We start from the raw sequence: 26534 nt of genomic DNA on the forward strand, positions 1-26534 counted from the left end.
ACTCCTTCTCTCCTCCTCTCCTCTCCCCCCTTCCCTCTCTCCTCCCCTCCTCCCTCCCCTCCTCCCTCCTCTCCCTCTCCCTTCCCTTCCCTTCCCTTCCCTTCCCTTCCCTTCCCTTCCCTTCCCTTCCCTTCCCTTCCCTTCCCTTCCCTTCCCTTCCCTTCCCTTCCCTTCCCTTCCCTTCCCTTCCCTTCCCTTCCCTTCCCTTCCCTTCCCTTCCCTTCCCTTCCCTTCCCTTCCCTTCCCTTCCCTTCCCTTCCCTTCCCTTCCCTTCCCTTCCCTTCCCTCTCTCCCTCTCTCTTTCAAGAGAGGCTGCTGAAGAGCAAACACCTGGTGAGAGGTTGGGGACGAGAAGAGACCTCCAGGGACTGAGAGTTTAGCAGCAGTTCCCTTTAGCAAACAAGCCCCTGCCTGAACAGGAAGGCACCAAGGCAGCACGGGGCTGAGGGGTGTGGATCCGTCCCCCTGCAGATTCTGAAGCAGGGTCAGTGAGAGCACTTCTCAGTCAGGCTCTCACCCAGGGCAGAATTTGCTTTGCATCCACATCCAAGCCACACAGAGTCAGTGACAAGAACCCCCACACCTGCCTTGCTTCAGCTGGAGGTGCAGTGTCTTCTGCCGTGGGAAGGAGGAAAGAGCAGGCACAGTGGTGGCTGACTCCATGCCCTGGCTGCTCCCCTCATTGCCCTGCTGATTTCCACTTCTCTACTTCCAGAGTGCTCTCTGCAAGTGGTTTGCTAGAGCGCAGGGTGAGCTGCTTGCCTCCATCTCCACCCAGACTGTGCTGGGTTCATTACTACGGGGACACAAGCAAGTGTACAGCTCCTGTCACTGATGTGGAGCCAGGCCTGGAGCAGGCAGAAGGTCGCTGCTGCTTCTCTTGTCCCCCCAAGTGGGGGCAGCTAAGGACGGGGACTGCCTTGCTGAGCAGTGGCTGAGCAGGGGCAGTACTGAGCTCCCTCAGCACATTCCCCCAGGCTAAGTGGCTGGAGCCCTGCCTGCTGCAGCGGGCAGCCCCGGCAGGCCAGCAGAGGAGAGCCTGCACTGCTATATATAGCAGCTTTGCAGAAGCCACAGCTCTCGGCTGCTGTCACAGCTGCTTCTCACTAACGCCGTTGCCTAGCAGCAGGACTCACACAGACCTGCAATCCGAGCTGGGTTTTTGGGATGGTTCCAAGGGGTGGCAGCGAGGCAGCAGGGTGATGTGCATGCTGCTTGTGCCTCCCTTGCAGAAGACTTCTTCATGCACAGCCTGCAAGGTTCCTCTCCGCAGCATCCAGCCAGGCAGGCATGCGGCAACCAGGACCTCTGCTGACTTCCACCCAGTTCTTAGCGTCCTCAAACCAAGCAACACCGCATACATAAACTCCCTGGACCCCCTCTCTGCCCTTCCTCCTGGACTCTGAGCAGAAGCAGATGCTCTGGAGGTGGAGAAAAAAGCACAGCAATCCCGGGACTGACGTCAGTGCAGCACCAGGCCAGCTGCCCGCCGTGGGAGGAGGGCCCGCAGGGCACCGGAGCTGCGCTGCAGGGAGCCTGGACTCAGCGGGCCTGGGAGCGAGGCTGGCAGTGCCCACAGCAGCGTGCTGGCCTCTGGTGATTTGTTTTCCCTGAGCCACGGGGACCTGGTGGCTGTGTGTGTAACTGCACAAGCAGGTCTCTGGTGAGGGAGGGGACAGCTGCCTTCTGAGATGGCACCTTAGCCCTTAATCTTAACCCTCCTTTCATCACTGCTGGCCATGCTGCACAAGACAGGAAGGGTGCTGGGGGGGTGGTGAAAAAACAGGCAGGTTAGAACAAACCCATCCAGGTTCTCTCTGCAGTCCCTCACCTTTCCCTTCGCTGGTTTCATGGTTTGGAGAGTACTGACAGCTCTGGAATGGCTTGGAAGGGACCTTTAAAGGTCATCCAGTGCAACCCTCCTGCAGGCAGCAGGGACTCCTTTAGCTAGAGCAGGTTGCTCAGAGCCACATCCAACCTGATCTGGAATGGTTCCAGGGATGGGGCAGCTCCCACCTCTCTGGGCAACCTGGGCAGGGGTCTCACCACCCTCAGTGTAAACCTCTCCCTTCCAGTTTGAATCTCTTTCAGTTTAATCTCATCCCCCCTTGGCCTGCCCAAACAGGCCCTGCTCAAACCTCTGTCCCCAGCTTTAAGCCCTGCAAGGCCACCAGAAGGGCTCCCTGGAGCCTTCTCTCCTGCAGGCTGCCCAAGCCCAACTCTGCCAGCCTGGGCTGCCAGCAGAGCCCTGCCAGCACTGCTGTGGCCTCCTCTGGCCCTGCTGCAGCAGGTCCCGGTCTGTGCTGTGGGCTCCAGAGCTGACCCAGCACTGCAGGGAGGTCTCAGCAGGCACAGCAGAGGGGCAGAATCCCCTCCCTGCCCCTGCTGCTGGGGATCAGCCCAGGGCAGGGCTGGCAGTGCTGGCTCATGCCCAGCTTTGCACCCCCAGCACCCCCAAGTCCTTCTCCCCAGGGCTGCTCTCCAGCTTGTGTTGATACTGAGGGTTGCCCTGACCCAGGTGCAGGTCCTTGCACTTGGCCTTGTTGACAGTCACACAGACCCACTTCTGAGGCTTGTCCAGGTCCACCCAGATCCCATCCCTCAGGTTTGTCACTCACACCACTCAGCTTGCTGTCACCTGCAAGCTTGCAAGGGATGTGCTCAGTCCCAGTGTGCCATTGATACTAAACATACCAAGCCCTGAGGGACACCACTTGGCACCTGTCTCCATCTGGACATGAAGCTGTTGGCCAGCACCAGCTGAGCACTGCTGCAGGATGGAGCTATGCTTACTGCATGTGGTTCTCTATCCATCCATGCTAAAATCCTGGGAAGGGGTTTTGAAGGAGACTGTCATGGCCACACACCAGGATACTTCACCCAGGCCCAGCTCTTGGCTCTCTTGAGCTCTGGTTTGGTTCACATCAGCATTAAGTGTGGGACTCTGAGTGCTCCTACCTGAAGCCAAATTTTCACTCTGAAAAAAAACAATCAAACTGCTGAAGAGCAGAGATTGAGCTTTAGAAGCTGATTTTGGTGCATTTAACCATTCTACTGGAATGCCTCCTTCAGCCCCAGCCCCTTTTTCAAGGCCAGGCCATGCTACTGCAGAGCTGCTGGTGTAAAAGCCACACAGGAGCAGCTGGAGAGTTACCTTGTGATGGATAGAGGAGCACCTTGCAAAGGAGATCCTGTGCTTGTTGCTCTGCTCCTTCAGCACCTGGCTGGAGGGAGGCTGAAAAGCTCTCCAAGTACAGCACCAGTCACCTCCTGCCTCTTCTGTAACTTCCAAGCAGCTGAGGCAGCACTGCTGAAAGGTTTCTCAGCTGGAACTGTGTTTTGCTTCTCCATGAGGCACAGGACTGGGCCATGCAGAAGCAGCACCTGGCTGCTACCACCTTGGTTGGTTGTATCTGAACTTGACAAATGTGCTGAGGAGAAGCCAAGGTACAACTCCTCCTCCCCACCTCCAGCCCCTTTATGCCCCCCCACAGCTGGTGTCCAACCTTTGCCCAGCTCCCACAGCCCCAGAATCTTTCCAGGAGGTCTGAAGCACAATTTTAACCTTGGACTCCAGAGGGGAAGATGTAACCCTGGGCAACAGACTTGGCTCTTTTTAGCCCTGACACCTACAACTATTCAGATGCTCCAGATGTGATTGCTAGATTTGATGGACTCCTTCCCATGGAGTCTCCCTCTGGACTAATGCCACTGTCTTCTTTCCTAGTATTCAAAACAAGAAAAGAGGAGTATTTGCCCCCCTAAGTTATCTTCTCCCACTGTGCATCAAAACCATCAGGGAAAAGTTGCTTTCTGTAGTTCCCAGCCACGGAAGCCTTGCCAGGGTGTAGCCTTTACCAGATGTTCCTTTAGATGCTCTGCTGGGAGAGAAAGGATTTGCTGCTGCACTCCAGGAGCAGGTTCTTGCTTAAAACAGCTCTCTGCAGCCAGAGTTACTCTGGTCTCCTGCCAGCCTTCCAAGCTTACTTCAGTCTGAAGAGCCCTAGAGTGGAAAGGGACATTTTCAAAGGACCACAAAGTTTTCAGAGCTCTCCAACAGTTCCCAGCTGGTGTCAGCTCCTAGCTGCACGTTTCCTTTCATAGGATAGGCAAAGAAAGTGCCTCTGCTGGCTTCAGAATGTCTTGGAGGAGGCTGTCTAGAATCATGGCATGGTTCGGATTGGAAGGGATCATTAAAGCTCATCTAGTCCAACCAACCCCTTGAGACATCTTTATCTAGATCAAGTTGCTCAGAGCCCAATCCAACCTGATCTGGAATGTTTCCAGGGGTTGGGGCATCTACCATCTCTTTGGGCAACCTGAGCAAGAGTCTCAGTGTAAAAATGGCCTCAAGTTGCCCCAGAGGAGGTTTAGTTTGGACATGAGGAACAATTTCTTCTCCTTGAGGGTTGTCAAGCCTTGGCCCAGGCCAGTGGTGGAGTCCCCATCTCTGGAGGGTCTCCAAGCTGTGTGGCTGTGGTGCTGAGGGCCACAGCTCAGTGGAGCCCTGGCAGTGCTGGGTTAATGGCTGGGTGATCTTGGAGGTCTCTTCCAACCAGAACGATTTTATGATCCTCTGATTCTTTCATCATCTTAATTCCAGTCCCTGCTGGGCTGCAACCTTCTCTGCCTGGAAGGAAGTAACCTGCAGAAAGCTGCAAAGGATCAAGTCCTGCTGCACTCTGCCCCGAGCTGGTCACAGCCTGGCCCCTCCAAGCCTGCAGGGAGGCTGCGGTGGCGCTGGGGAGCAGAGAGCTGCTCAGCGAGGGCAGCTCTGGCCAGCAGGGAGGGTTTTAGAGCTGCATTCTCTGTTCTGTTTTAACCAAGCTGTACTTAAATTTGTTAAATAAAGCGATGGTTTCTAAGAGCCAGGACACCCTCCACCTCCATCCTCAGAGCGGGGCTTCTCTCCTAGCCTGGGCGCTCTGCTCACGGGAACAGAGCTCAGAGGCCGAGCAGCTTCTGGGAGATTCTGAACAGATTCCCAGATTGGATTTGGTCTCTTCCTTTCCCTGCAGAGAGGGCAGCTCCTCAGCGACTGCAGAGCTGGTGAGTTCAAGAAGCTTCTCTCCTTTTCCTAGCCCCTGGGCTGCTGTTTGGGGGGGGACAAAATAAATGAATTAAGAAGAAAACAGAACCCAGAGGTCCCAAGATTGGACAGCAAGGGAAGTGGGGGTCTGTTCTCCTTGGGGATGCAAAATCCTTCTGCTCCACTTCCCAGCCAAAGCTCTGATCCCTGCCCACTACAAGGGGATTTCCACCTTTAGGTGCTTCACAGCGAGAGCAGGGCTGGAGGCATGACTGGAAGCCCAACTTGCCTTTTTCTCCTCCTTGGAAGTTCTCATTCCTGCCTGGGCAGATCTGCTTGGCAGAGGACAAAAACATTTCACTTTTTCACTGTTTAAAACCTTTTTTTTTTTTGCCTCTTTTTTTTGAGAGAGACAGACAGAGAACCTCCACAGTAAAACTCGGGGGAAAGAGCTTGAGTTCAAGTCCTTTTGACAGCCAACTTAGCTTCCAACAAGTGAACAAGTAGTGGCCTCTCTGGTGAGTAGCTGCTGCTGCCTGGAAGCACCACAGAGTGCTCTCCACACCTGGCTACCCACAGGTTCACCAACTATTTTCTCCCTATCTAATGATAAAAAGGAGGAGGTCAGCAATAAACATCTTTAAAGTCACTGAAGGGCAAAGCTCAGCACCCAGTTCAGATGGCTTCAGTTCTTGCTCTCTCTCTCCTGCCTCCAGCACCTTCTCACTCTCCCCCATTCACCCAAGGTCCACAACATCACTCACAGCACAGCACAGCCCAGCCCAGCCCAGCTGTGGGTCCTCAGCAGTGCAGGGAGAGCAACTTCCACATCCACCTAGGAAACAATGGGCTGGGGGTTCCTGCGGGGCCCTTTGCCTCTTCTCAACTCACAGCCAGAGAGCAAATCCTTGACCTGGGTCTAGTTTGGAAATGAACAGTGCCCCAAGTGCCTTGAGCCATCATGTGCCCAGACATGCAACCAGGAATGTTCAAGGTGAACCAAACAGGGGCAAGAAGCTACCCTCAGTCCACATACTGGGTCCTTCCCAAGTAAGGGATGTCCACAGACTGGATGATCCGTCCTGCAGTGTGCTCCTCAAAAATGACAACCTGCAGGAGAGAAGGGCACAGAAAGTTCCTTCCTGCAGAGCTACCTTAAACATTTTTAGAAGGCAATGGCAATCTGATCACAGCAGGGGGTGGAAGCATCATTTAAGGAGATCAATCAATATCAGCCTGAACAGTAACTGAAATCCTTCTTCAGCACCACACGATGCAGAACATCATCATCAGCAGAGGTCTGTCTTGATTTTGAATGGGATGCAGTGCTTTGAGGCTGAGCTGCCCTCAGCACGTCCCCATGCTTGTCAGAGCCACAGCAGCTTTACAGCTGCACCTTCCCTGCCTTCCACTGATGCCAGCAGGTAGCACTCTGCTTCCTCCCTGCTGGGCTGGCTTCCAGCTAGATGCAGGGGCCTGCAGCTGACACTGACACCATGAGCACTACAGGCTGGGGGCAGAGTGGCTGAAAACTGCCTTTAGGAAAAGGACCTGGTTGGTAGTTGTCTAAAAATGAGCCAGCAGTGTAGTCAGGTGGCCAAGAAGGTCACCAGCATCCTGCCCTGGATCAGCAGTGGTGTGGGCAGCAGGAGCATGGAAGTGGTGGTGACTCTGGAGACTGGGCACTGCCGGGGCCACATCTCAAATCCTGGGTTCACGTTTGGGTCCCTCAGTCCTAGAAGGACATTGAGGAGCTGGAGCAGGTCCAGAGAAGAGCAGCTAAGGTGGGCAAGGGTCTGGAGAACAGGGCTGGGGAGGAGCAGCTGAGGGAACTGGGTTTTAGTCTGGAGAAGGGGAGGCTGAGAGGAGACCTCATTGTTCTCTATAGCTCCCTGAGAGGCGATTGCAGGGAGGTGGGGGTTGGGCTCTGCCCCCAGTGTCAGGTGATAGAAGGAGAGGAAATTACCTGAGCTTGTGCCAGGGGAGGTTTAGGTTGGAGATGAGGAACAATTTCTTTGCTCCAAGAGTGGTTAGAGATTGGAAGAGGCTGCCAAGGGAGGTGTCCCCATCCCTGGAGGTACTGAAGAAAGGTGTGGCCATGGCACCTGGGGCCATGGTTTAGTGGCCATGGTGGTGCTGGGTTGATGTTGGACTGGAAGCTCTGAGAGGGCTCTTCAACCACAAGAGTTGTATGGATCTGTGGCTGGTACCTAATCCACTGTATGTGTCTAGCTCTTTGGGATGTGACTCAGAGAAGGATCTTTCACAACACAACCAAGCAAAGAGAAACCCTCCCAAAGCCTCTCACCTCATTGCTCCCTTTCCTTAACCAGGGCCCAGGTAGGTAGAGAGTTTCCTGAGGTCCAATCTTCCAGTAGCGGCCCAGGTTCCGGCCATTGACAAACACAACTCCCTTTTCCCAGCCCTAGAGGCAAGACAGGGCTCAGTTATTGATCAGAGTCACAGGACTCAACCACCTCCCTGGGCAACCTGCTCCAGCACTCTCATAGTAAGAATCTGCTGCTCACAGCCCATCAGCTGCACTGCCTGGTTAGCATCTGCACAGCAAGCCGAGCCTGCTGTCACACCTGCATCCCCTCAGGCCCCCTTCTGCTGCGCTCCCTGCGCAGCTGCCTGGAGCCATGAACAACGAGGTGAGCCCTGCTGAAGCAGAGTTACCCCTCATGTACTAATGAGCTTTCAATTCAGCACTGCTGCTTGTAGAGGAAATTCCTCCTTTTGAAGAGAGATGCCTCCAGTACTTGCCAAGCACAGGGCACCTGCCCTCACCTACCTCCCAGGTGGCTGAGATGCTCTATTGCTGCTGCTTACGCAATGCACGGGAAAGCATCGATGGAGAACCGAGCAGCAGACTAAAGGCTGGCTTGAACCTTGGCTTTGAGGGAGTGGAACCAGGGCAGGAAGTTTAATAATAATAACAGCATCTCATCTTAAGGTCTGTGCAGGAGCAGCAATCCTCCACAGCAGGCAGATGTGAACACTAACCCCCATGGCACGTCTGCAAAGCAGAGACAGGAGTGGAATGAAAAATGAGACTTGCCTGCAGCTTCAAGAACGTGTCCTGTGGCTGGTGCTCTATCCACAGCCTCCCACGGAAGAAAGCTGGACCCACGAAGTAATCTGGGACTGAACTCCACCCAGCAGTGTGTCTCAGACTGCAAGAGAAGGACCAGAGACAGCAAGGAAGCACCAGGCAGCACTGCCAAGAGAAAAGAGCCCAACCCCCACCTCACTGCAGCCTCCTTGCAGGGAGCTGCAGAGAGCAATGAGGTCTCCCTCAGACTCCTCCAGGCTGAACACCCCCAGCTCCCTCAGCTGCTCCTTCCCAGCCCTGTTCTCCAGACCCTTCCCCAACTCTGTTGCCCTTCTCTGGACCTGCTCCAGCCCCTCAGTGTCCTTCTTGGGGTGAGAGGGCCCCAAGTGAACCCAGGATTTGAGGTGTGACCTCACCAGTGCCCAGCACAGGGGCAACATCACTGCCCTACTCCTGCTGCCCACACCACTGCTGATGCAGGGCAGGATGCTGGTGGCCTTCTTGGTCACCTGAGCACACCCTGGCTCATCTTCAGCTGCTGTCAACCAGCACCTCCAGGTCCTCTTCTGCCAGACAGTTTCCAGCCACTCTGCCCCCAGCCTTGTGGCCCTATGTGTAGTACTTCACAGCAATGTAGAAATCTCTGCTTTGTGTTGGCTGCTTCAGATATCCTGGTGCAAGCTCTAAGTGCACATGGCTTACACGGGCTAGGGGGAAGGATTCCAAACAGACCTTCCTGCCCATATTCCTAGCAAGCTCCATCAACACATCCTTGCCAGTGTGGAGCAGTTAGCAGCAATCTGGCTTTGTTTCTTCCCCGTGCTCCAATTTGAGAGCAGAAGACAAACAGAAGAGAAAATGAGGAGTGTGGAAGTCCCACTGAAGCCTTCATCTTGTCAGAACATGCTCTTCCCAGCCCTTGCAAAGAGCATCTCCTGGCTTCAGCAGTTATTGATCCAGTGCAGCCTGGCTGCTGCTGAATTATTCAGCTAAGAGCCTTCCTCCACGGCTGGCTCCATCCTCTTATGCAGGGCTGGCAGCTGATTGTGTTCCACTGCTGCTGGTCAGCTGCCAGCACCCGACTGAGTGGTGACGAATCTTGCTGCTGTTTGCCCATGCCGCTGCACTCACCTCCCTGGGAATACTCTTCCAAAACCTGAGGCACCGAGAAGAATCCTTCAGGAAGCCCCCACCCCAGCTGCTGTGAAGATTGTCCTTAGCAATTCCAGAGTCACTGAATCCCTGCATGGCTTAGCTTGGAGGGGACCTCAGAGGTCACCTACTCCAACCCCCTACCATATCCCCAAGCACCACATCCAAACGACTTTTATACACACCCAGGGCTGGGGACTCCACCACCTCCCTGAGCAGCTCAGTACACACCCAGGGCTGGGGACTCCACCATCTCCCTGAGCAGCTAATTCCAGTGCCTGACCACTCTTGCTGAGAAAAAACTGTTTTCTAGTGTCCAGTCTAAACCTACCCAGTCCTGAGTCCTTCTTATGCTGGGGACAGCAGACCTGGAGGGGGAGGTCTGACAGAAGCAGTGGGGGGCAGCATCCCCTCTCCTGAGTGTAGCCTTTGTGCCTGTAAAAGCTGTTTCAGCTGAGCATGGCCTCTCTCTGCCTCCCACACAGCACGCAGGAGTTGTCGTATAGTGGGGGACTGCACATGTGTTACCTTCTGGTGCTGACACTCTCTGGATGCTGGCCAGAGTCCATAGGGCTGCTGCTGAGACTTCTCTCTATGCTAGCAGAGCCTCCTTGACTTACCCCTGCTGGGTTTCTTTTTAAAGCTGCCCTGAATTGAAGCACAACAGCTCGAGAAGAGGAAGCCATCTGGGCTTGTTAATGTACTATTAGTAGCTTCCTGGAATTAATCTGTCCCCTGTGAGTGTGCAGGACTAAAGATAGCAGCCAGCTTGCTAATTTCAAGAGACACAAACTCCTCCAAGGTGTGGGGGTGTTGGCACCCACCCCTTTGACTTAAGTCGTGCTTTTACCTACCTGATCTCATCCTGCTGGGAGGAAGACTTTAAGTCCTCCACAGCAGGAGTACATTTCATGGAATCAGAGAATGGCTCAGTCTGGAAGGGACCTCAGAGGTCATCTATTCCAACCTCCCTGCCATGCACAGGGATGCCTCTCAACTGGACTTGGCTGCTCGAGGCCTCATCCCACCTGGCCTTCAACACCTCCAGGGAGGAGACACCCACAGTCCCCCTGGGCAGCCTGTGCCAGTGCTTCACCATTGATAGACACCTTCATGAAAAGTTCCTCTCCAGCCTTTCTGGAGGATCCCTTCAGCTACTGGCTCTAAGGTCCCCTTGGTCTCCTCAAAGCCTTTTCTCCAGGCTGCAGAGTCCCAACTCGCTCAGCCTGCCCTCACAGCAGAGCTGCTCCAGCTCTTGGAGAATCCTTGTGGCCCGAAATAATGGCATCAGGCAAAAGCTACCAGCAAGGAACTGAGCAGTTTAAACCTCACCTCCCTGCTTTTACCTTGCCTTGCCTTTCTGATGCATCTAAAAGCTACCTGTGAGACTCTGCACTGCTGCTCTAAGCAGTTGGGTTTGATATGAGGAAGCAAAAAGCATTTAAATCCCAACAAACCTTTCCATGAAGCTTGGGTCCATCTCCAAACTGTAAATCTTGAAGTTCCTCAAGGGGGTTTTATTCAAGAAGACATCACCAATTAAGCCTGCAAGAGCAATGAGGGTAATGAAGAGCTGAAAAGCAGCTAAAGCTGATAGATTTTCCCCTGTCTGGAGGAGAGGAACAGCAGGAGGTGGAAAGCAGCCACGCTCTGCAGTGGCATTAGAGTCCATATGGTCCCATTGCTCATCCAGATTGAGTGGGGAACATTACTTTGGCCTCACCACTCTTCTCTTCTGCATCAACTCACCAAGCAGAAAACATTGCTGGCACAGGCAGCAGCTGAGCTTTGGCTGTCATTGGTGGGTTTGAGTTAGCTGCCCATGGATGGAGCTTTTCTTAGAGCAGAGCAGTTCCTTCTCTCCCAGGCAAAGCAAAAGAGAACAAGGGCCAGTGCTGCCCTGCTTACGCAGAGGGAGCAGATGACCTTCAGAGCTCCCTCCCAACCCAGACCATTCTGTGATTCTATAATGGCCAGTGCTGGCCCAGGGCTTTCTAGCCAAGGATCCTAAGACACCTTTAGAGGTAATTTACCTTCAGCACTCTCTTGTTAAAGTTATTCTCCACATAGCAAAAAAAGCCCAGGTCCTGCTCCAGCCTCTCAGCTACAGGAATGCAGTGGAGATTGCCTAAGCAGCACAGAGGCTCCGTGCACTCTTCTGCAGGAGAAGTGCAGGCCTGTGTTGAACTCCAGGAGCTGGTTTTGGGCAGCTTCTGCAGACAGTTCCTCACAAGAACCTCTTCCAGTTCCACAACTCTGTGTGACACATTTGAAAACCTCAAGGAATTCTGCTCAGCACAAGGCAGGTCACTGCTCCTGATGCTGTGTGAGCTGGGCCCAGAGGAGGCCACAGAGGCCATCAGGGAGCTGGAGCACTGCCCTGTGGGGACAGGCTGAGGGGGTTGGGGTTCTGCAGCCCGGAGCAGAGAAGGCTCCAGGGAGACCTCAGAGCATCCTGCCAGTGCCTGAAGGGGCTGCAGGAAAGCTGGGGAGTGACTTTGGACAAGGGCTGGGAGTGTCAGGAAGAGAGACAATGGCTTTGGGCTGGAAGAGGAGAGACTGAGGCTGGAGATGAGGAAGAAATTCTTTAGAGTGGGGGTGGGGAGGAAGGAATTAATTCTTTGGAGGGAGAGTGGAACAGGCTGCCCAGGGAGGTTGTGGATGAGGCCTTGAGCCACCTAGGCTAGAGGGAGGTGCCCCTGCCCATGGCATGGGGGCTGGAACTGGATGACCTTGCAGGCCCCTTCCCATCCAACCCATTCTGTGAATCTATGGAAACCAGAAGGCTTAATGCAAGCCACCAGCAGCCCCTGCTCTTCATCTGCCACCTCTACAGACAAGGGCTGATGAACTGTGGATTTAATGTTCCCTCTGCCACACCACTCCCCACCAAGCCCCAGAGAGCAGCCCTGGCTCGCCCTGTGGCAGCTGTTCTGAGCCTTCTGTAAAGCAGAGCAGAGGCAGTGCCACACTCTCCACTCCGAGAGCAGCCAGAACCTCACTGACCTTTCCTCTGCTCGTTCAGTGCCAGGCCATAATTGACACGACCTTGGTTCTCCACCAGCAGCCTGAGCTGCCTGAAGCCCTGAGGAAAACCAGAAGGAAGAGCATCAGCTGGACCAGTGAGAGGCATCTGCTGTATCAGCCACTACGCTGAGGGCACTGGAGGTGTTCAGGAGGTGGCACCAACACCCTTGGCAGCTGCAGTTTACCTGCTTAAAGCTCTGCCAGAGCAGTGCCCCTGCAAACAGTTCTGCACTGAGCACCCCTCAGCCTCCCCACAGCAGTTATCTTGCTTTCCCTCTTGAGTGTTTAATGCCCTGTTGAGCTCCATCCAGAGAGGCAGAAGTGGAGCCTGCAGAGCAGAGGCCTCTGTCACACAGCTCCCCCATGACAGCAGTGAGGGCTGCCCACCCGCTCAGCCCTGCTGCCATGCATGCAGTCACATATTGGTCTTGCTACCAGCTTCTGCCAGGGTAGGGCTGCCCTCAGAGCCAGAAAGAGGCAGTGTCCCAACACCTGCAAAAGCCTCCAAAGCCTTTCAAACTGGTTTGTGCTGAGGAAGATGAAGCCCAGACTTAACCTGCACAAACACTTCTGGTTGCCCAGCACAAGAAGGACACAGAGCTGCAGAGGGAGGCCACAAAGGTGAGCCAAGGGATGGAGCAGCTCTGCTGTGAGGAAAGGCTGAGGGAGCTGGGAGTGTGCAGCCCAGAGAAGGCTTCAAGAGGGATCTTAGAGCTGCCTGCCAGTACCTGAAGGGATCCTCCAGGAAGGCTGCAGAGGGACTTTTCCTGAGGGTGTCTAGAGACAGGCCAAGGGGGAATGGCCTGAAGCTGAGGCAGAGCAAGGTTAGACTGGATCTTAGGACAACCCCTAACACCCTGTGAGCCTGTGCCTCTGTGGATCTCACCAGAACAGTGGTGTCTAATCAGGGTCTAACAACTGTCCCTTGTGCCAGCAGCAGCTCTTAAGGGCTGCACCTCTTCAGTGGTCTCACTGCTGCCACCCACACAGCACCGCTGTGAGCAGTCTCCAGAGTTACCTGTCCCTCAGGAAGGGAGAGCTCCACGGAGTTGTAGTCCAGCTCACCAACATACATAGTGTTAACAAACACCTGCAGGGGGGAGCACAAGAGAGGGGAGCAACTTCTAAGCAATTCTGCCACAATCCTGTCACTGTGTCCAGGGAGGGAACTCTCTGCAGCCAGAACCCAGCCCCTGCAGCTGTGTCACTGACTCGGTCTAGGGGGGGAAGCCAAGCTCACATTTCTCAAACCATTCAATATTCTGATGGTTAAAAGCTGCAGCACCTCTCCTGTGGGGACAGGCTGGGAGAGCTGAGGCTGTTCAGGCTGGAGAAGAGAAGAAGGCTCCAGGGACACCTTAGAGCAGCCTTCTAGAACCTGAAGGGGCTGCAGGAGAGCTGGGGGGGGAAGCTTCTGACAAGGGCTGGGAGCGACAGAACAAATGGGAATGGAGCTGAGCTGGAAGAGGGAGATTGAAGTTGGACATCAGGAGGAAATTGTTCACCCTGAGGGTGGGGAGACACTGGCACAGGTTGCCCAAGGAGGCTGTGGATGCCTCCTCCCTGGAGGTGTTCAAGGCCAGGCTGGATGAGGCCTTGAGCAACCTGGGCTAGTGGGAGGTGTCACTGCCCATGGCAGGGTGGTTGGAACTGAATGGTCTTGAAGGTCCCTTCCAGCCCAACCCTTTCTGTGACTCTATCAGTCTGTGACCAGCCTGGGACCTCAGGCAGCTTCACAAGTGATGAGGGTTGGGGCTTAGCTGAGAACTGTGAGGAGTGACTCACACTTCTCACCTAACCTCCCCTCACCACATTTCATGCCCAGCTGCCCAGAGCCAAGCACTCCCAGCTGGCTGCAGCCAGCTCCGGGTGCCCTCTGCTCCTCACCTGCGCCCGGTCGCGGACATGGCCGAGGGAGCGCAGCTGCCCCCCGCCGAAGGTGAGCGTCTCGTAGAGCACATAGCCGAAGGACTGCCCTCTGCTCCCGTTCAGCTGCAGGCTCTCCATGTTCAGGGGCAGCTCCGACTTGATGGGCTGCACAGGGGACACAACCTCAGCACCTGTGCCAGCCTGGGAGCCTCCTGCCCCCAGAGAATACACCAAACCAACTCAGCCAGCTGCAAGGTCAGGGATGAAGCTGTGGACAGCCTGGCACAGCTGACAGGCATAGATGTTATGAGGATGATGAGGGAACTGGAGCACTGCCTGCTGAGGAGAGGCTGAGGGCCCTGGGGCTCCTCAGTCTAGAGAAGAGAAGACTGAGAGGGGATTTTATCAATGTTTATCAATATCTGAGGGCTGGGGGTCAGGAGGGGGGGACAGGCTCTGCTCACTGCTCCCTGGGATGGGACAAGCAGCAACAGATGGAAGCTGCAGCACAGGAGGTTCCAGCTCAACACAAGAGGCAACTTCTTGACTGGAAGGGTCCCAGAGCCGTGGCACAGGCTGCCCAGAGAGGCTGTGGAGTCTCCTTCTCTGGAGCCTTTCCAGCCCTGTCTGGATGTGTTCCTGTGTGACCTGAGCTAGATTGTGTGGTCCTACTCTGGCAGGGGCTTGGACTCAGTGATCTCTTTGAGTCCCTTCCAACCCCTGATGTTCTGTGAGCCTCAGACATTTACAGCTGTACACAGCTACAGACAAGATAAAAGCCATACAGAAATACAAACCCCCTCCTGAGCAGCAGAGCCACCCAGGAGGGCTTTCAACCAATCTCCCACCTTGTTTCCACCCCCTCCCTTATCTCAGGATCCCCCTCACCTGCAGGGTGAGATGCAAAAGGTTGGCAAGAGGTTAAAAGGAAAAAGATCAGATCAGGGTACGCAGGTCCAGGGAGAGTGAAGCAGGCAGCAGCCAGAGACTGAGTGAGATTATGTTTCCTGGGTTCCTATCTCTCAGCAGAAGGAATGAGCGATACAGACATCACCTCACTCTCTTCTCACAGCCAGGGACCTAATTTCTCCCATTAAAATATTCCACTTAGCCTCAAACCAGCACAGAAGTGGCTCCTCAGCACTGCCAGGGCTGCCTGGAGATTGAGGCTGGAGATGAGGAAGAAATTGTTGAGAGTGAGGGTGGGAAGGCACTGGCACAAGTTGCCCAGGTAGGCTGTGGAGCTCCCCTCCCTGGAGGTGTTCAAGGCCAAGCTGGATGAGGCCTTGAGCAAGCTGTGCTGGTGGGAGGTGTCCCTGCCCATGGCAGGAGGTTGGCACTGGATGAGCTTTAAGGTCCCTTCCAACCCAAAGCACTCTGAATCTATGACACTGGGGGCAGTACCTTTAGAAGAGTTGGTAACACATCCCAGAGGGAGATGTACTGATGCAAGAGGATTGCCCCATAGGATGCTTTGCTTTCAATCATGGGAGGCAGAGGAAGAGGGTGGCCTGTGATGCAAAAAGAAGGAGAAAGATGCAACAACTGTTTCAGATGCAAAAAGCCAGCACAGATTTCAGGCCTGCTGCAGACCTCCCTTGTTTTTCCCTCCCATCTTCTGGAAAAAGCACCGACCAGAGCCAGAGAGCGCTGGAGCAGAAGGTGCAGTCTGAAGAGGCCTCAGCCTCAAGGCTGCAGGTAGCTCCTGGGTGGATAATTACCAATGATGGTGCTGAAGAGCTGTCGCAGCTTGAAAAATTTGGAGGTATAGTCCCCAGCCTCTGTCAGCACAGCATCGTAGTCTGGAAGAGAAGCACAGGTGTTAGAGAGGCTGAGAGCAGCACTGGGACAGCCCTCAGGGAGAAGGGAACGCCAGGGCACAGTCTGGCACTGTCTGCATTCTGGACACCTGTGCACTTCTAGCAGTGTGAATGTGGCTGGGGTCTGGCAGTAGGCAGCACCAAGGGGAGCCCCTTGGCAGGCATCTGCTGAGGAGCCACTGCAGAGTCACAGAATGGGTCGGGTCAGAAGGGACGTCAAAGCTCATCCAGCTCCAGCTCCAGCCCCTTGCCGTGGCCAGGGACACCTCCCACCAGCACAGCTCGCTCAAGGCTTCATCCAGCCTGGCCTTGAACACCTCCACGGAGGAGGCATCCACAGCCTCCCTGGGCAGCCTGTGCCAGTGTCTCACCACTCACTCTCAACAGTTTCTCCCTCATCCCCACTCTCAGTCTCCCCTCCTCCATTGTCCCTTATCCCATCACTCCAAGCGCTTGTCCAAAGTCCCTTCCCAGCTCTCCCGGAGCCCCTTCAGGTACTGGAAGGCAGTTCAAAGGCCTCTCCAGAGCCTTCTCTTCTCCAGGCTGCACAACCCCAACTCCCTCAGTCTGTTCCCCCGTCCAGCCTCTGACCATCTCTGGGGCCTCACACACTCACAGAATGCATTGGGTTGGAAGGGACCCTCCAAGGTCATCTTGTCCCACCCCCTGCACCAAGCAGGGACACCTCCAACTAGATCAGGCTGCCCAAGGCCACATCCAGTCTGATCCTGAATGTCTCCAGGGACAGGACCTGAACCACATCTCTGGGCAGCCTCAACCCACTCCAGCAGTGTGGTGTCCTCCTTATGGTTCTGCTCCACCTCACGTCCGCATGGCACAGTGCGGCCCTGACCGCTCTCACTGCCCCTGCCAGCAGGGCCGCTCTGAGCTGCGCCCTGGCAGCAAGCAGAGGGAGCAGGCGGCAGAGGCAAACCCACCGTAGCTGGTGACGTCTGCTCTGTACTCGTCGGACTGCAGGGCGCCGCTCATGAAGCCGAAGTTGGTGCCCCCGTGGAACATGTAGAGGTTGATGGATGCTCCCAGCTTGAGGATGCTTGCCACAGTATTCACCATTTCTGCGGGAGGAGGGAGAAGGGCAGTGCCAGGGAGGTCACAGAGCAGGCAGCTGGGTAAGACTCTCGCAGCAATTCCAAGTACCCACAAACAGTCATAGAGTCACAGAATTATTGTGCATGGAAAGGTCCTCTAAGTTCCTCCAGTCCAACCACCAACCCAGCCCCCCCCAGCCACTAAACCACGTCCCAGAATGCCATGGCCACACCTTTCTCAAGCACTCCCAGGGATGAGGACTGCACCACCTCACAGTTGGCTCTCTGCAATAAAAACCAGTTACCAGCACTGCTAAAGCATCCTGGAATGGCTCAGGCTGGAAGAGACCTCAGAGATCAACCACCCCAACCTCCTGCCATGGGTGGGGACACCTCTCAGCTGGACTTGGCAGCTCAAGGACTCATCCAACCTGGCCTTGAACAGCCCCAGGGAGAGGGCATCTACAACCTCCCTGGGCAACCTATTTCAGAGGCTCACCACCCTCACACTGCAGAACTTCCTCCTTGGCTCCAGTCTCACCCTGCTCTCCCTCAGCCTCAAAGCATTCCCTTTTGTTCTGTCTCAAGACACTCTCAGGAAGAGACCTTCTGCAGCCTTCCTGCAGGATCCCTTCAGGGATTGGAAGGCAGCTCTAAGGTGCCCCTGGAGCCTTCTCTTCTCCAGGCTGAACAAGCCCAACTCTCACAGCAGAGGTGCTCCAGACAACGCAAGGCACAGGATGTGACCCCTCCTGCTCAGAGATGAGTCACTCACAGAGACTGGCACGAAGCAGAGGTGACAGCAGGACAGCAAATGGGTTGCACCTCACTGTTCCTGTTCGCCCACCCCCAGCGCCTAGCAGAAGAGGAGAAGGTGCTCACCATCTGCATCGAAGACATAGTGAGGGCCTCCCCAGCTATCAAACCACCCGGTCCAGTACTCCATCACCATCTTGGGCTGGTTTTTCTGCGCCAAAGCAAAAGCAAAGGGTCAGAAGGGCCACAAGGCAGCCCAGTGCTCAGCCCCATCCTCCAGGGAGGCATTGCTCAAATGCAGTTTGGAGACAGGGTTCACAGGAGTGTTTCCCTCTCGACTTGGCACAAAGAGAAGCAGCTAAGGAGGAAGGAGAACCGGAACAGGGCTCTGCCAACCAGCAATGCCCACACCAGGTGAGCAAAGCAGAGAGCCACCCTGCTAGGCACAAAGCAACAATCAGGTGATGCCACACAGCTGTGGGTGCCCCTGTTGGGTAGAGCTGCAGCAGAGAGGAACCAACTGCCAGTGTTTAGCTTCTGCTAGGAACACACATTTATACACGTCTGCTTATGGGCGCCACTGCTGCCAGCTGAGAGCCCGCAGGTGCGCTGCAGCCAGTGCCTGCCAAGGTAGGCACAGCAGACCTTAGCAGCTTAATGCCTTTTTAATGCTGCATATGGTGTTGGCAGGAAGGAATTAGCCTTTGCAGGAATTAGGTCTTCATTAAAAAGGCTCTGCACACAGACCAACTGCTTCCCCTCCATCGCAGCCTGCCAGCTCCCTCGGCTCTGGCACAACTCCTCCCAGCCCCATCACACTAGATGGGGCAACCTGTGCCCAGCCTGGCTGGCACTGTCTTCCCCTGGTAGTTATTTCGAGTCAAGGCAGTCCTGCCCTCTGTTTGAGAAGGGCTTTATCCAATGCCATAGGAACTGGCCAGGGTGAGTGGCACTAAAGAAATTCATGTTTCATTAGGGAGAACAACTGCCGGTGCCTGTAATAATCTGATGGTTCCAGGTGGAGAGCAGCTGTTGGGAATCATGGAATCATAGAGTGGGAGGGGTTGGAAGGGGCCTCTGGAGATCATCCAGTCCAACACCCCTGCCAAAGCAGGATTACCTAGAGCAGGTCACACAGGAATGCATCCAGATGGCTCTTGAAAGTCTCCAGAGAAGGAGACTCTGCAGCCCCTCTGGGCAGCCTGCTCCAGGGCTCCAGCACCTCACAGCAAAGGAGTTTCTCCTCATGCTGAAGTGGAACTTGCTGGGTTCTAGTTTGTATCCACTGTTCCTTGTCCTGTCACAGGACACCACTGAGAAGAGCCTGGCAACTTCTTATTGCTCCCCACCCTCAGATATTTAGACATTGATCAGATCTCCTCTCAGCCTTCTCTTCTCCGGATCAAACAGCCTCAGCACTCTCTTCATAGAAGGGATGTTCGAGTCCCTTCATCATCCTTGTAGCCTCCATTGGACTCTCCCCAGCAGGTCCCTGTCTCTCTTGAATTGAGGAGCCCAAAACTGGACACAGTATTCCAGGTGTGATCTCACCAGGGCTGAGCAGAGGCAGAGGAGAACCTCCCTGGCCCTGCTGGCCACACCTGAATTGACACAGTTCGGGACAGCATCAGCCCTCGTGGGTGCCATGGACAAGCTGCTGTCCACCTGGACTCCAAGGTCCTTCACCATGGAATATATTTAATCAATCCACCTCCCAGTCAAAGGAGGGAATTTGATCACCCTCTGGAATAAAAGCCCCTGAGAAGGAGGAGATAATCCTTCCCAATCCTTGCAGCCATGACTGGCAGGCTTCCTGTCTTGCAGTCAGGGAGCACGGCAAAGGAGGAGCTGCTTCTACACAGCCATAGGGCATGTATGTGCTCAGCTGGGGGGAAGCTGCCTCCTCCTGTTCACAGGCAGGGCTTGGGGAACTTTGTAAGGCCTAAAGAAGGCAAAAGCACAGGCAGCAGAGCCTCCTGAGCCTATGGAGGAAAAGGAAGCAGTAGTGGGATTCAGCATGCAGCATGCCAGCAGCAAGGTCTCCTTTTACAGAGCAGGCTAAAGGGAGGAGATCAGAAGAGAATCGATCACAGCCTGGAGCATCTCTTGGTTGTTCACACTCCCCCAGGCTAGCATTTGGAGCAAGCAGAGCAACAGGGAGGGAAAAGGGCAAGGGATGCAAAGACAGAGGGAATTTGTCACTAGAAAGCAAAACTTGTTACTGCCTCACTGCTCTCTCATCACACAACCCAGCTACTTCTCACATCAAGTGTTCACTAAGCAGCTCCCTGATTCACATCCCTGACAGCACAGGGGGCGAAAGGCACTGACATGACACCGGATCAAGGCCTTTCTGCAGGCAGCACTGCTGAAAGCCAGGGAGAAGGCAGGAAGAGCCTGGGAGTGCTGTCTAGAAGGTGTTTTGTGGCATATCTGAAATTAGTCTTCCTCTACTCAGTTCTGCTGCAGGTCCTAGTGGACAGAGGACCAAATGCTGAATGGAGCCACCACTCTCTTCTGCACAGCACTCCACGAGTGCATCTTTACTTAGCTGCATGGAATATGAGGTAGTGGAGATGACTGAAACACCCTGCAAGAAGGTCAGAAGATCAGCACTCGGCACTCTCCTGATGGCATCCACAGAACCAGAGTGAAAAGAGCTTGGGAAAGAATGATTGAGCTGCAAAAGGGAGACGTGACGACTGCAACGAGGGGTGATGCTGGGCATCGACACTGAAAGTGAGAAGGAATCTAACCCCTAACAGCTAAACACAGCCACAGGCCACTGCTGAAGGTTCTGGCTAACAGCACACTCCACACCTCCCTCATCACCAGAGGAATCATCACAGGGATGTGCACTGATTCCAGGAGGATTTAGCCCAAAGACATTTATTCAGCAGAAGCCCAAAGCAACACACAAAGCCAAACCAGACTGCCAGTGCTTCCTTCCTAGTGCTGTCCTGGGGAGCCTGAAGAACAAAGCCTTTCTGCATCTTACCTGCACTGTGTCCAGGTATTTCAGCAGCCCAGGCTCCAGCTTCTGAAAGTTAACAGTGGCCAAAGCTATTGGAGAGAAAAGGTGTGGGGGGGAGGGGTTAGTTTAGACACACAAACTGCCTAAGGGACCATCTCCTTAGCTACCAGACCTGCACCAGCGCAGGGGAACTGAACATGCAGCCATAGAACTCCAATCTGGGTTGGAAGAGAGCTGAAAGCTCATCCAGTTCCAACTCCCTGCCACAAGCAGGGACACCTCCCACTAGAACAGGCTGCTCCAGGCCACATCCAACCTGGTCCTGAACACCTTGAGGGAGGGGACACCCACAGCCTCCCTGGGCAACCTGTGCCAGTGCCTCCCCACCCTCACTCTCAACAATTTCTTCCTCATCTCCACTCTCAGTCTCCCTCTCCCAGTTCAAAGCCATTTTCCTTTCACCTGTCACTCCCAGCCCTTCTCAAAAGTCCCTCCCCAGCTATCCTGGAGCCCCTCCAGCTACTGGGAGGTTGCTCTAGGGTCTCCTTGGAGTCTTCTCCAGGCTGAACAGCCTCAACTCCCTCAGCCTGTCCCCACAGGGGAGGTTCTCCAGCCCTCTGATCATCTTCATGGCCTCCTCTGGACCCTTCCCAGCAGCTCCAGGCCCTTCTTGTGCTGGAGGCACCAGAACTGGATGCAGTGCAGCACCTCAAAACAGAACTAGGTTGGGTGCCACAGAAGCTGGAAGGAAGAAGCACAGACACCCTGCCTCGTGCCACAGCCGCAGCGCTCCCCTCAGCACCAAGCCCTGCTGTCAGCAGAGGACCAGCCCTGGGAGGAGGTGTGCTGGAAGATGGAGGCACTGCATGCAGAGCAAGCCCAGCACTGAACCTGTCTCTGCAAGCAGGGCTGGGCACAGCCATCAGCTGGTGCTGTCCCAGCTGAACACAGGACTGTCCCCAGAACTGGGCACAGCACTGAACCAACACAACCTCCTCAGAAACCTCCAATCAAAGCCTTCACTTTGTATGCAGGAGCTGACAGGGTCCCAGCAGCTGCGGGGCCCCTGCAGGACATCTCTGTCGCTCTAGCGTTCAGAGACACAAGAGAGAGAGCACCTGAGCAGCTCATGGGGTGCCACAAGCTTTAACTGGAGGCTGTAAAGCACCTGGAGACCCTCAGATAAAAGGCAAACGTATTATGAGAAAGCCCTGTCTGGACGCCACACTGATCTGCCAGGCTTCAGCTGCAGGAGTCACTACCCAGGCAATATCCCCCAGCTTGTCACGTCTGTGGGGGTGGGCAGAGAAGCCCCAGCAGAAGTGAAGAGAGAAGCTGTCGCTGGAAGATGATTGTGCCTGGAGGGCGTCCAGAGAAGGGCCAGGAGGATGCTCAGAGGGCTGAAGCTGTTCTGCTATGAAGACAGACTGAGAGTTGGGGCACTGCATCCTGCAGAAGAGAAGGTGCTGAGGGGACCTTATTGTGGCCTTACAGTATGTGAAGGGGCCTACAGGAAAGGGACTTTTTAGGCTGTCAGGCAGGGACAGGACTGGGGGGAACAGAGCAAAACTAGAAGTGGATAGGTTCAGACTGAATGTGAGGAAGAAGTTATTCAGCATGAGGGTGGTGAGAGCCTGGCACAGGTTGCCCAGGGAGGAGGTGGAAGCCACATTCCTGGAGGTGTTTAAGGCCAGGCTGGATGAGGCTCTGGGCAGCCTGATCTAGTGTGAGGTGTCCCTGCCCATGGCAGGAGGGATGGGACTGCATGATCCCTTCCAGCCCTGACAATTCTATGACTGTGCCTCTGCCCTGTGCAGCTACCTTGTGTCTCTGCCTGTGCAGCAAAAGGTGCTGCAGGCTCTTCAGCTCTGGAGGGGAAGGCCTGTATTCAGGAGCTGACACTCTGGTCTCAGTGCTCCAGCTCCTGGTACATGTTTGAATCGGTTCCAGAGACTGGGAGCTACTGGAGGGAGTCCAGTGGAGGCTACGAGGAAGATGCAGGGACTTGAACATCTCTGCTATGAAAAAGGACTGAGAGCCCTGGGGCTGTGTAGTCTGGAGGAGAGAAGGCTGAGAGAGGATCTGATCAATGTCTGTACATATCTGAGGGTGGGTGTCAAGAAGGGGCCAGGCTCTGTTTGGTGGTGCCCAGTGATAGGACAAGAACAAAGGTACAGGCTAGAACCCAGGAGGCTCCACCTCAACATGAGCAGAAACTTCTTTGCTGTGAGGGTGCTGCAGCCCTGGAGCAGGCTTCCAGAGAGGTTGTGGAGCCTCCTTCTCTGGAGACCTCGAAGACCCAGCTGGATGTGTTCCTGGGTGACTCTGCCTTGGCACAGGGGCTGGACTGGCTGATCTCTGGAGGTCCCTTCCAAGCCCTGCTGTGAGTCTATGATATTTCTCCAAGAAACTTTTCAGTTGCAGGAGCAGTGACAGGATCCTGCATTAAAAACTGCCTTCTTCCCAGAGAGCTGGCACCAAATGCAGCCCCACTGGTGTCAGCCAGAGCACTTCAAACAGGATGTTTACAGGAGGGGAGCTCACTGCTCGGTGCTTATACCTTGATTTGCAGAGGCTGAACTGTGCAGAGTGCTGAGCTGAAGAACCTGGCACAGCCAAACACGGTGGGAGGACAAAGCAGAAGGTGGATTTAGCGTGGATGGAATGGGGGAGCTGGCAATCCAGAAGGCAAACATGCCCAGCTCTGCCCTTCAGGCAGATTAACAGCACACCCCTGACAACGGTGCAGAGGTGTGAAGAAGCAGTCCCCAAACCCCTGTCTATGGTCTGCTCAGCAGGGATTTTTTTCAGACAGACAGAGCTTTGCAGCGTGGTGCTGCAGCCCTGGCCTGGAGGGAATGCAGTGCTTTCATTTTGCCACCCACCAGCTCCCAGAAGGGCTGTGCCAGGCTAGGCTGGAGCCAGTCCCCTGCAGGTTCTTGCTAGTGCCAGTGCCGGAGCGGGGAGGAGAAGCTGCCGAGACTGACCAAGGTGTTCTCCTGCCAGCACAAGGCAGCACACTGCACCTAGGAGCAGCAACAAACCCTTCCTCCTTGCTGCCTGACAATGTTCTGGAACCACTGAATTGGAGCCACAATGCTCCAATCTCTTAGACTCACAGAATGGTTGGGCTGGAAGGGACCTCAAAGCTCATCCAGTGCCAACCCCTGCCATGGCCAGGGACACCTCCCACCAGCACAGGTTGCTCAAGGCCTCATCCAGCCTGGCCTTGAACACCTCCAGGGTTGGAACCTCCACAACCTCCCTGGGCAACCTGTGCCAGGCTCTCCCCACCCTCACTCTCAACAATTTCTTCCTCATCTTCACTCTCACTCTCCCCTCTCCCAGCTCAAAGCCATTGTCTCTCATCCTGTCACTCCCAGCTCTTGTCCAAAGTCTCTCCTAGCTCTCCCATAGCCCCTTCAGGTACTGGAAGGCTGCTTTAAGGTCTCCCTGGAGCCTTCTCTTCTCCAGGCTGCACAATCCCAACTCTCATCCTATCCTCATAGCAGAGGTGCTCCTGACAATGCAAGGCACAGGATGCGACCCCCCTTGCTCAGAGATTAGTCACTCAGAGACTGGCACAATGCAGAGGTGACAGCAGGACAGCAAATGGGCTGCACCTCACTGTGCCCTGTTTGCCAAGCAGTAACCCCCAGAGTCTAGAAGAGGAGATGGTGCTCACCATTTGCATCAAAGTGGGGCCCTCCCCAGTTATCATAGAATGGTTTAGCTTGGAAGTGAGCTCAAAGATCAGCCAGTTCCAACCCCCTGCCACAGGCAAGGACCCCTCCCACTAGAACAGGTCACTCAAGGCCTCATCCAACCTGGCCTGAAACACCTCCAGGGAGGGAGCAGCCACAGCCAGCCCCAACTCTCTCAGCCTGTCCCCACAGGGGAGGTTCTCCAGCCCTCTGATCAGGTCCTTCTACACCACTTTGCTCTGCAGAGCACCACACTGCTCCTGGCAGCAACAGGCACTTGCAAAAGCTTCTTGGAATGAAGGTGCCTGCACCACTGATGAAGAGAACAGAACCACAGAATCACTGCACTGCATTTTTCACTCCAGGATGGAGCCTTCTGTTTCCTTAACTCATTTCTACAGCAGATTTGGTGCTCCCTCCTTTAGTGCCTTCATAAGCACCTTGCAGCATGTTCAGCCCTTGCTCTTCCACCATCTGATCTCTTGACACGTTCACTTTAATGAGCAAATTGTTATGACATCCAAGAGGCAAATTGGTATCAGAGCTCTCAGCATGCAACACGCTGGAAAAGACAACTGCAAACAGGAAGGAGCTCTGAGGCAGCAAACATGCCCAGAGGAGATGGTGAGGGCCAGCCAAGGCAGTTCCACACCAGCGCCTCCGCTGCTGGCAGGCAGAGAGTGACTCTCTGTGGTCAAGGCTGGAAACTGCTGCAAAAGCAGCACCAAATAAGTGCAGCCAGGATCAGACTGGTGACATCCTGTGGAGCCCAGAGTTAGTCAGTCTGTCCCTCTGCTACTGGCTTGTGAAAAGAGAGGGGAGGAGAAAGGAGGGAACAACCTTTGCTTTTCATCATCTCTTGAGTGTGTCCAGCAGATCAAGGGAGGTACAGGTTCAACAAGGACAAGTGCAGAGTCCTGCACCTGGGGAGGAACAATAAACTGCACCATCACAGGCTGGGAGGTGACTGCTGGAGAGCAGCCCTGTGGAGAGGGACCTGGGAGTGCTGGGGGAGCACATCCATGGGGCAGCAATGTGCCCTGCTGGCCAAGGCCACTGGGGTCCTGAGGGGCATTCAGCAGAGTGTGTCCAGCAGATCAAGGGAGGTTCTTCTCCCCCTCTACTCTGCCCTGCTGAGACCTCATCTGAGTACTGCCTTCAGTTTGGGGCTCACCAGTTGAAGAGGGACAGGGATCTGCTGGAGAGAGTCCAGCAGAGGGCTCCGAGGATGATGAGGGGACTGGAGCACTGCCTGGTGAGGAGAGGCTGAGGGACCTGGGGCTGCTCAGTCTGGAGAGGAGAAGACTGAGAGAGGATTTAATCAATGTCTATAACTGAGGGCTGGAGGTCAGGAGGGGAGGGACAGGCTCTGATCACTGCTCCCTGGGATAGGACAAGGAGCAATGGATGGAAGCTGCAGCACAGCAGGTTCCAGCTCAACACAAGGGGCAACTTCTTGCCTGGAAGGGTCCCAGAGCCTGGCACAGGCTGCCCAGAGAGGCTGTGGAGTCTCCTTCTCTGGATACTATCAGTAAGTGCTGAGGTACTGTTTCTTATCTACTGAAGCGAAGCAATCAGTGCTCACCCTCCTAATCTCACAGTGCCAGGTGCTGCCATCTCTTGCCTAAGCTCACTGGAAGTAGAGGAGCCCAGCCCTAGAGGGAAGGCAGCAAATCTGCACAGGCCTCAAGTCCTTGAAAGCAGAGAGGCTCCCACCCCACAGAGCAGTCCTGCTCTTACTGTGCCTCCCCTCGTGCTGCAAAAAACACCCTGCACCTTTCTGGGAAGGGACTGGCTTGGTTCTGTCCAGCTAAGGGGGTCCTTGCTCTATGGCTGAAGCAGGAGGTGCAGCCTGGGGAATGCAGCATGCAGCTCTCATCCAAAGGGCACCTCCCAGCAGCTGCCCCAGACAGAGAGCATCTTCTTAGATTCACTGAATTATAGAATGGTTTGGGCTGGAAGTTACTTAAAGAGCATCAAGCTCCAACCCCCCTGCCCTGGGCAGGGACACCTCCCAGATTGCTCAAGACCTTCAACACCTCCAGGGTTCAGAACCTCCACAGCCTCCCTGGGCAACCTGTGCCAGTCTCTCTGCACCC

At 55.0% G+C, this 26534-nt stretch overlaps 2 protein-coding genes across 11 annotated transcripts in view; one reads left to right on the plus strand and one right to left on the minus strand.

The window, feature by feature from the left end:
- The window catches only part of B3GAT1 (beta-1,3-glucuronyltransferase 1), an 87724-nt gene extending 82857 nt beyond the window's left edge, over positions 1-4867 (plus strand). For 6 of the 7 annotated variants that reach the window (XM_064173084.1, XM_064173077.1, XM_064173081.1 and 3 more), the window contains one exon: positions 1233-4867. The gene's annotated coding sequence lies outside the window, so the exon portion shown is untranslated. The other variant, XM_064173083.1, reaches the window with a different exon arrangement.
- Positions 4868-5390: 523 nt separating this feature from the next.
- The window catches only part of LOC135191093 (beta-galactosidase-1-like protein 2), a 35301-nt gene continuing 14157 nt past the window's right edge, over positions 5391-26534 (minus strand). For 3 of the 4 annotated variants that reach the window (XM_064173075.1, XM_064173073.1, XM_064173074.1), the window contains 12 exons: positions 20756-20820; positions 17884-17968; positions 16891-17028; positions 15854-15934; positions 15537-15643; positions 14151-14297; positions 13282-13353; positions 12243-12321; positions 10694-10781; positions 8091-8205; positions 7338-7454; positions 5391-6139 (listed from right to left, as the gene is read on the minus strand). In XM_064173075.1, the coding sequence (XP_064029145.1) occupies positions 6053-6139; positions 7338-7454; positions 8091-8205; positions 10694-10781; positions 12243-12321; positions 13282-13353; positions 14151-14297; positions 15537-15643; positions 15854-15934; positions 16891-17028; positions 17884-17968; positions 20756-20820 (1181 nt within the window). In that variant the 3' untranslated portion in view covers positions 5391-6052. The remainder of the gene's footprint in view (positions 6140-7337; positions 7455-8090; positions 8206-10693; positions 10782-12242; positions 12322-13281; positions 13354-14150; positions 14298-15536; positions 15644-15853; positions 15935-16890; positions 17029-17883; positions 17969-20755; positions 20821-26534) is intronic. The other variant, XM_064173076.1, reaches the window with a different exon arrangement.

The sequence above is a fragment of the Pogoniulus pusillus genome, chromosome 38 (genome assembly GCF_015220805.1).
Source record: "Pogoniulus pusillus isolate bPogPus1 chromosome 38, bPogPus1.pri, whole genome shotgun sequence".
Taxonomy (NCBI): Eukaryota; Metazoa; Chordata; class Aves; order Piciformes; family Lybiidae; genus Pogoniulus; species Pogoniulus pusillus.